Source organism: Anoplophora glabripennis, unplaced genomic scaffold (genome assembly GCF_000390285.2).
Source record: "Anoplophora glabripennis isolate ALB-LARVAE unplaced genomic scaffold, Agla_2.0 scaffold452, whole genome shotgun sequence".
NCBI classification, from domain to species: Eukaryota; Metazoa; Arthropoda; class Insecta; order Coleoptera; family Cerambycidae; genus Anoplophora; species Anoplophora glabripennis.
The window spans coordinates 357,895-368,068 of record NW_019416538.1 but is presented as its reverse complement, the minus strand read 5'-3'; the positions used below and the strand labels follow the sequence as shown (position 1 = coordinate 368,068).

The 10,174-nt window shown below is 37.0% G+C and overlaps 1 protein-coding gene across 1 annotated transcript in view; it reads right to left on the bottom strand.

Moving 5' to 3' along the window:
- The window catches only part of LOC111691686, a 150,131-nt gene that overhangs the window by 11,705 nt on the left and 128,252 nt on the right, over nucleotides 1-10,174 (bottom strand). The window contains exon 2 of the mRNA XM_023454899.1: nucleotides 654-2,157. Within this exon, the coding sequence (XP_023310667.1) occupies nucleotides 654-2,157 (1,504 nt within the window). The remainder of the gene's footprint in view (nucleotides 1-653; nucleotides 2,158-10,174) is intronic.

Genomic DNA, 10,174 nt, shown 5'->3' with positions numbered 1-10,174 from the left:
TCTTCTGTTTATAACTTTTGATCTAATCAATATTTTTTGACGCTCGAGGGCTAGTTTTGTAGGTCTTTTGAAGACGAAAAAAAAGTACTTTACTGTTTTCTCGTGGAAATGAATAGAAAAAAGTTATAAGCGAAAAACGTAAATTTATGTAAAAATTATACAATTAACCAGCCTGTAAACAATCTTCCCCCCATTTTTATGACTGTGGAAACTAATATGTTATTGTACATAATATTTAGCATCTATAGTGATAAATTCAGCTTGCCGAAACAAAAAGTCGCGAAAAGGTAATTTCCCAGCTTATTTTCCTGGCCTAATTTGTAAATTTTCTCTTAATCTCAAATTATTATAAAAAAAATATCAAGTTAACTGATTTCATCACCAAAAACATTCTTTAAATATTTCACAATTAATTGTAAGTAAAATCGATTTAAAACATTTGCCCCTGCAGTAAATGTAAAATTTAAAGTTGAAATTAGTTTTGAAAAAACAAACATTTATTTTTTATACTTTGTTAAAACTTTAACTCTACCCATGTGATCCACATTTTGGGAACCACTGGCCTAGAGGATCTATTTTTGACAACAGAAAGTAATTTTGAGCGGACGGAAATTAGTTTTGAGGACATTCACAATTTCAGGGAACCTGCTTACCTGTAGATGTTCTAATAAGGCCCCACTGGTGTCGAATCGGGAATCACACTCGGCCCATCTACACCTGCCGTCGGTCGAATGCTGCGGCGACTTCCCATCCTCCTTCGCGCCCTGCTTGGCCGGGAACCTGATTGTCTTCGGTTGCGACAGGATGGGCGACTTCTGCTGCTCCACCGCCACATTCTCACCGACACTCACTTCCAAGCACTCCCTGTTCGATATGCCACTGTCCGAGTCTGTCGGCGTCGGCGACTTTTCCTGCGTCCGCGACACTTCCTCGTCCCCACCGAATATCTCCTGCGTCGTGCACTCCTCTGTCCTTGAGCTGTCCTCCGTCCGGCACTTGTTCGGTACGTTGTCGGCGCGGACGGTCGGACTGACCGGTTGCTTTGGTGCGACGAAATTCGTAATACTGGTCTCGCTGAACTTCGGCTTGGCCGACAGCACCGTCGGCACGGCCGTCTCCACGCTGAGCGCGACTGGGCCGCCCAGCACGCTGGCGATGCCGGGGTGCGCCAGTCCGATCCTAGGCGGTAGGGTGTTCACTTTCATCAGAGGCACTACCGTGGCGTTTAACTTAACACAGTTGAAGTTGTTGATTGTTGTGACCTTCTGCACCGGCTGGATGACGTTCAGGCACGGCGTCCGGTTGATGATGGGGATGGGGATCTTATCGTTGGCGAGGGTCGCGAACTGCGGCACGAATATTGGGCTGTCGGGGGGTTTGGGCGCCTTGGTCTGCAGATACGTGTAGTTCGGAGGGAAGCTGAGCGCGGTCAGCGTTACCGTTGGCGCGAACTTCGCGATGCCGTTCAGCTGCTCGTTGATGGTGATCTTATCCGAGATGTTGCTCGGCGCGGGAAGGATCTTCCTCGGAACCGTCACCGACGTTACCTTCTTCACTTTGGTCTGGGTCGTCTTCTTCACCACGATCTTCCCGTCCTTGCGGATGGTTTGCGCTTTGAGACTGTTGAACTGGGTCTGCTGGTCGACCAGCGAGACGAACTTCTTCACCTCCGTCTGCTTGACGAAACTGACGATCTCCTTCTTCACGCCGTTGGCCTTGATCTGGGACTTGAAGTACTCCGTTATCTTACCCTGTTGCATTTTGGGGTTGTCTATCTTCTTAATTGTATTGGCTAGTTTGTCGTTGGGGTCGGCGAGGGCGAATTTGGCGAAGGGTGGCGTCTTGGCCGCCACCGCGCTCAGGCATGGCGGTGATTGCTTCCTCTTCGGCTCATCGTCGGGCTTGAAGCGTTTCGTGAAGGCAGTTGTATTAGTCGTAGTCTTCTCCTGCAGGGACCGCTTGCACGGCGGCCCCTCCTCTGGCGTCCAGGACCAGAGGGGGTGGTGGGCAGTTTGTGTGGGGGGCATTTTAGCTGGTTGTGAGCCAGAGTCCTCGGAATGACTGGACGCAGTGCTGAACGGGGACCCGGGATCGGTGATGTCGCTCGAGGCGGTGCTGCTGCCGCTGCAGTCCGTACAACTCAGTACCGCTACGCCACTGGAAAAACAAAGAAACTTAGAATTCGTTCCGGAAAGTGTCGGGGTGTAACTAAAACGATTGGCCGAGCTTTAGCGGCAGATTATGCGTCTGGAATTAACAAAAAAGTTTGTGTAAACATAATAAGTTCAGAAAAACAATGTTCCCAAGATACAGAATGATGGAGAATTTTTTAAATACTTTCTACAAAAAATAGTTCTTACGATTTCATTCAAATTTGGTACACATCTTTAGCTTTTGACTGTCCATAGCCATATACTTTTGTAGGATTGCAAGGTATACCACAGGCCACAGTTATTTTTTCAAAGACCGAGGTAGTTTTGGAGGTGAATTTTCGTTTGCAACTTTTTCTCCTCCAAGATATTTTAAATTACACTAAAGTTTTCATAAAAATGCAATTTCTGTCGATAGGATACACATTTTAGAAGATAAAATGACAACAACTCATCATGACATGATGTTAGTTATGAAATAATATCAAAAGTAGTCACATTAGCAGTTTTTAACAATTTTGTCTTGAAAACGATAATTTTGTAGGAACTTTTTTAAATAATTTGTGACACAGAACCAGCCAAGCATTTTAGTTGCACCCCGTATATATTTGATAACACATGCAACATGTCTCTTTCGGTTGTTATCAGTAATGCAAGTTACGTGTGAGGAACAAATAAAAAAAATGTAAATGTAATAAGAACGAAATTAAAAAATGCAATTAAATATTGTGATTATGGAAAATGTTAAAAAAGAGCAGTGAAGAAACTAATCAGATGCCTAAAAAACAAGACTCTTTTATTCAACACAGAAAAAAAACTAAGCAGTTGTTTTGCGTGTAAGAAAATATATACGATTTATTTTTCTTATCTACCACTTACACAATTTTTACAATTGTTGAATACATTTCTTTTTTTAATAACTATAACATGACCTTATGTGACAGTTAAATGATGTATAAAGTGTAATGCAATGGAATGGAAGATGAGGCATTTTTTCGGTAGAAATTCACAGTATATAATACCTAAATTCTTTTCAAAATCAGTATCACGTCGATATGCATCAAAAACGACTATGTTGACTATATGAGAAAAAACAGCGGCGAAAGAAGTTTTTAATTATAGGATGAAAATAATGGGCGTATTTAAACCCATAAGGGATCTTGTAAGTCTTTTTATAGCATTTCAATACTGCGATTCCTACCCCTTCCCAATCACATCGAACGTTAGAGATGAACGATATCAAGTAACGATAATTTCGAATCCGAAAAACATATGCCTAGGCAGATAAGGATCAGGCAAGATATGCACGCAGATATCGCGCAGGTACCCAAACAGAATAAAAACGCGAAAGCCAGTTCCCTGCGGTGTTGCCACCTCGGACCTTGAATATACCGATAGAAGTACGCGCAAAATTTAGCAAATAAATGTCGGTAGATCGCCTTAATTTAATTTACCTAAGTGCTGCGTTAAAGAAAAGAACGAATATATTAATTTATTTACTATTTCCAATTTTGCATGCTACAAATACTTAAAAAAAATAAGATTATATTATCATTATAATATGTAAGTATGTATATGCTCGAGCACAACCACAACGTACTAGAAATTTGTGTATTTTTCCTCTGATGCCAAAGTCAAGGAGTTTGAGCGAAAAACGTCAACATATTTTCATTTGTGATGTCCTAATTTATATAAGAAAATAGTTAAAAATACAAAAAAAAATACAGGAGAAAATCTTGAGACACGTTTATTATATCGAAATTATTATATATGAATGTATTATTAATCATTAAATATATAAAATTAGTTTTCTTTGGTTCTCATTATCGTAAATGTAACATCATTTATGTACAAGCGCGGTAGAAAATTCGTGTAAAAATTGCCGACAATTCCCACACAAATTAGTTGAAACTGGCAGATCTGCCGAAAAATCAGTAAACGTGACAACAGCGCCCGCGGTCCGACAGGAGCCTGGCCGCGTCTTCCTGCGAGGTGCTGCCATCTGTGCTCATCGCGGCAACCAGTTCATTCATTGCACCTAGCCATGCATAAAGTCAGCTGAACCGGCGACGGATGCAATGACATGCGCTATTTTAAATTATTACGACATCGTATTTTATATATTTCACGACGGCGACGTACGCATACGATCGCGATGCGGTTGATTAGCGAGCTATTTTTAGACGCTCGGGGTGGAGTCCCGAGGTTTTGGGCTAGTTTTGGGCGGAACGGTAGAAGTCTGTAAAACTGAGGCGTGTTCCATTTTCTCCTTTTTCTGATTTTCTGTCACAGAAGCGAAACGTGCATTTTATTAATTCGTGAAGTTATTTGACAATACAATACATGTAGTTGTGTATTTACACTCGATAACTTCTTGAAGTGACATTATGAATCAATTTATAAAGAAATTCGCAATATAAAACAGCATCTAACGATGAGTAGCCTTTGCGGATGTCAAATAATATAAACGAGGTTGTAAAATAAGGGGTTGAAGATCTCTAATGAGCGCAATCGAGGAAAATTGAACTTTCATGAGAGATAAATATTTCAAGAAACAGAAGACTGTATAGAAAAACTAACAACATTTGTGAATAAATCACTTTTTTGACTTGATCTGATAAGATTTTTTAAAATTCTTTTCATTTGTTTGAATTAGCTTTGCCTTTACAACAAAGTAAAAAATACAACAGCATATTGGAACGAGCGTTCAAATAAAAACGTGGTCAAGTTGGTTCTGAAAATTTGGACGTAGGGCGTAGCGTATAGCAAATGAACTTAAATGTCATCTGTCAAAGCGCTATATCGCCGCTATCAATTTGAATATTTTCGTTTTAAAAAGCGTTTAAAATGGTGTTTTCTCAAGAACAAAAAGTGTTTATCATAGAGTCCTACTTTAGAAATGGACGCAAGATTGATGGAATATGGAAGTATTCTATTGAGGAATGTTTCATAGAATTTCAAAATCAATTTCCCGGCGTTGTTGAGTACAAAATTTTTCAAAGTGCAGTTCAGCGTTCTGTTAATGTTTTTCGTGAAACGGGCGGTGTAACAAGACAAGAAGGAAGCGGCCGACCTAAAAAGCGGACTGAAGAATTAAAAGAAAATGTCCAACAAATAATGGAAAATGCGCCAAGAACTTCTGTACGTGTTTTATCACAAATGGTGGGAGTATCAGTCGGTACCTGCCACACAGTGTTAAAAAAAGATTTGCGCTTGTTCTCCTATCGTTTAACTTGTCAGCAAGAACTTCATGAAGTTGATTTTCCGCGACGGCCTGTATTTTGTGAATGGTTTTTAAACAACTACGGTGAACTTCATAATATCACCTTTTTTTCTGATGAAGCCTGGTTTCATTTAAGTGTTATAACAAGGAGGGGGACACTTTCCGCAGCTCCTTTAATTGTTTGTTATTGTTATCACGATTATTCTTTAAAGTAAAGTTATATAGTCATTAACGTTATTGAAACTGACAGCTGCTATACAGCTCGTTGAGAAATGAGGTTAAGTTGGTCGCTATAAGCTACGCCCTACGTCCAATGTGTCAGAGCCAACTTCGACCACGTTTTTATTTGAACGCTCGTTAGTTTAAAAAAAAAACACTACATATGACAGAATGTAATTTTATATAATGGTAATAGTGGTAACTTGGATGTATTCCATACAGGGTGTAGCGCAATAACCTACTAAACAAAGAAGAAAGAAGAGTTTTCCTCTTTCAACTATAAGAATATTTCCTTATACAAACCAAGTTATGAGGGTGTTGCAGGTTTAAAAATAAATGCCATCTAAATATTTTCAGAACAAATAATGATTTTGGAACGAAATTTTGTAAACAAAATGGCTTGCAACGTCAAAAAGTTTACTTCGAACCAGTGGCGTACTAATGAAGTATACTGCTTACATTTTCCTCGTCGTTAGATTTTTTTAAAAGCTAATTATATTTTGAACGAGTCTTATTGTTTTAGTACAAATTAGCAATTTGCAAAGACTACGCGTTTATTTAAATGTTCAAAATAGCTCTGTTTTGAGCAAAATAAGTTTGTATTTATTTTTCAATCGAAACAAATTACACACATATGCAGCGACACTAATGCTGTGAATTTCCATAAAACAATAAAAAATGTATGACTGAATATTTGATATCTCTTTGACTGTCAAAACACATTGTAAAATAATACTTTTACAAAATAGATCTAATTTATTGTCGACTTTAGATTTTTATTATTGGAATTTTGATGGGTCACCAAATTTTGTAAGAATCTAATAAAAACCTGAAACATCCACGGAATCGGCCTGAAAAACAACGTTTATTCACAATTATACAGTCTAGATCAAAAGGAATTCAGTTTCCTGTTTACGCAAACAACGTTAGCGCTATACATATTTAGACCATCACATTATAACATTTTCGCACAGCATTTTAATACTAATTTTTTTTTCCAAAGCTGATACGTCTATTTCTCCAGCTACTAGCGCGACATATCGCGCGTGGGTTCATGTCAACTCGATCAATTAGATGTATTTAGTTGTACAATAGTACGTATCAACAAGACAACGTCGTACACGACGTCATGAGCAGAGATGACACGAATATTATAATTGAACATGAAGTCTACTTCTGTTGGATCGACTTCTGGCTATTAGGATGTCAAAAACTAATGTTGGTTTTGTGGGATATGTTTCAACATCCTCTAATTTACTTATTTATGGGCATAGACAGATAAGTAAAGGTCATATTTTGAAAATTCTTTGTATAGTACAGTTTTAATAGTTTTTAAATAAAACTAATTACTTTATATTCTGTTGTTACGTGTGAAACAAAGTTCAGTGAATATTACGACACTCCCATTAGCTTCGAAACTGATATGTCACATATGTTTTTTCCTTTTATCTCATTTCCAACAATTAAGATTGTATTCATAAGTCCACGTCACAACTGATATATACCATTTATTTATTTATTTATTTTAATAAGGTAGACACTGATATCTTACTAGCACAATTCAAACTCAGCCAAAAGAATATTAATATAGGTACCAAATAAAAACTACACATAATTACGAACCCTTTTAAAAAAAAACGGGTTTTTTACTCAGAAATATTTGAGAAATTCGAAAGAAAATACGGAAATAATGCTTTGTACAAAATTTTGTAAATAACTTCTAAATGAAGAACGCTATTTAAGTCAAATTTGACATGACACATCGTCTTATAAGATACCATTTTTCCATAGAAGTAGAAGTCCCGCAAGCAACCAGTGGCGGAGTTATGGGGACTCGGACTAATTAAATTATAAAAAAAATTAATACGGCCCTACTGAAAATAAAAAATGATGCTGTTTTTATATAGAACAGTTTGTTATATGGTTTTTGTGATGGAAATGCCACGGCGGCTCACCGAGAATATGCAGTAAGATTTCCTCATCGCAGACTACCAGCAAAGGAAACATTTTCAACGACATTCAGTCGTCTCAGACAAACTGGGTAATATGTAATACTGTCTTAAATTTGTAATAATTTACAAAATTACTATAAAAATGTGATAGTAAAACTTACGATTTATAGAAACTTTCGCAGGAAATCTATTACATTTTTAAAATTTTATTAGTATTTATTTAACAAACAATTATTCGGTACCTATACAGGGTGATTCACAAATGGTGACCAAAAATGACACCTCGTATTCTTTGGTGAATTTTATGGGGGGGGCTTTCCTATAAGGGGTGTTAAACTTCAAAAAATATTTTTAATTTTTTTAAATAATTTAGAAACTAGTAAGTGAAATAATTTGAAATTCGGCACATGTATCTATGTAAACATTGTCCAAAATCTGAGTGCATTTTCTAAAATTCACATGCTCCAGTGGCGGAGTTACAGGGTATCGGTGGCATATTTTTCTAAATAAAATAGTACGCCACTGCTTTACGGTAACAACCATGATATTTTCGGATTCGTCTTTTAATTTTCTACAAATTACTACTTTTTTGTTTCTCGAAAAAAGACTGATTTTCGAGTAAAATTTAAGAAACCAACTGAAAACACTTTAACTTAAATGACATGACAAGCACTAATCATTCGGTTATTTATTCGAATAAAGATATTAATAACACTAGTCATCATTTTAATGATTTTATTTGAGTAAATGCTCAAAAATACCTCCATTTCCACGAACACAGGCCCGACATCTTTTTAGTAACGAAAATGTAAATTTATTGTTGCTTGAATCTGATGAAAAGCATTATTTATTCTTTCTTGTAACTGCTCAGGGTGTCAAAGTTGCTATCGCAGCCCACTATCTAATTTTAAAAAGCATTATATTCGAATATCGAAGTGTCTCAGTTCGTTTTTTAAGTTTTACTCGAAAATCAAGCTTATTTCGAAAAACATAAGACAGTACTTTATAGGAAAGACTCCTCTCAAAATTCACCAAAGAATACCAGGTTTTATTCACCATTTCACTGTATAAAAATATAAAGTGATTGAATATAATTTGTTTGTAATGTGACACAAGTTGTAGTTTGTCGAATTTTCTTTATAAATTATAGTTAATAGTGTTACAATTGTGTAAATTTATAATGTTCCTTTTTCCGTGTATATAGCCACTATAACAATGTAAATAATATATTGTCATATATTAAAAACAAAACATTTATCAATTATTAAAAAAATTCTCAGTCTGTTTCTGATTTCAGAAGAAGCTGATTCTGAATAGTCACATTTATTTCTTTCCCAGTTAAGTAAATAGACTTGCTTAAAATATCCCAGCAAGTTTTAAACCGCCATATTTAAGAAACTTCTACTGCACTTTTCCCACTTTTTATAACGCAATAACTTTTTTTTTAATTGCAATATATGTCATAAGAAACACTGTGGGATAACGACGTATAAATCAATTATACGAATTTTTTCACAGATTTTTTGAAAATCACTTAAAAAAATAGGAAAATTGATGTTCACCGAATAAAGAATTACATTTTCGTATGTTTTCTGGTAATAATTGTTCTACTGGTCCTCAATTCTTTGGTTATACTTTCTTCCCACGGTAATTGAAGCTAATCCTATCGCGAATATCAAAACTATACTTTCACGCCTAGATATCGAGGTGACAACAAACACACCGATACCAAAAAATCAGTGTGGAGCGATATAACTGGTTCCAAAAGCAAATTTACCCGCTTAGGCGGTAGAAACGCCGTTAATGATCACTTTAAAGCGCCAAAGCGCCCCACTGAAACACATCCACGCCATAATCACCTGTTATTCAAATGTAAACACATATTCAATCCAGCGTACCCGAACAATCCGCTCCACGGACGGGTAAGGCACATTCCATTTCACGAAAAAACGACTTTGCACCGCTAAAATCCGCTGTGAGGGCACGAAACGCCAGCTCGCCTTCGAGGCGTTGTTCTCGCCAACAAATTTCGAAAATATACTGGCAGGCAAAGGGGCCATTGTTAAGGTTAGAGACCCACACAGGATTCTAGTTCCAGACCCATTTACAACACACAATAAAACTACGGCGGGCGGCGCGCGGAGCTGCACTCGGCCACACCAGTGGCGCGCCGTCCCACTTCTGATTTACACGGGCGGCTTGATGACACCGCTTATTTAATGGACGAGAAACTTAAAAACTTTGAATGTGTGACATAAACTGTAGTTAGTTGTAGTTTCTATATAAATTTTAGTCGACAATGCCACATCTGTGTAAATTTCTAATGACAAATGTTTCTTAATAATTTACTAGCAGTTGGACACACTGCGAACCTACAGACCTCGGACATCGGAGATATTGCGAGTCAAATTCGGGTAAAGATGCGTACGCGTTCAAAAATGTATTGTGTGTAAACTATGTACAATATAATTATTATATATAGCAAATATATCATATTATCCTCGCGAAGATTTGTATCCTTTATTTAAAATCCGTAAATCATGGGAACTGGTAAAACAACTAGAATTATGTTAATTTAGTTCGAAAGAAATGAAATGACACTCGCGCCCATCTCTCGTCCAAGCCAAAGA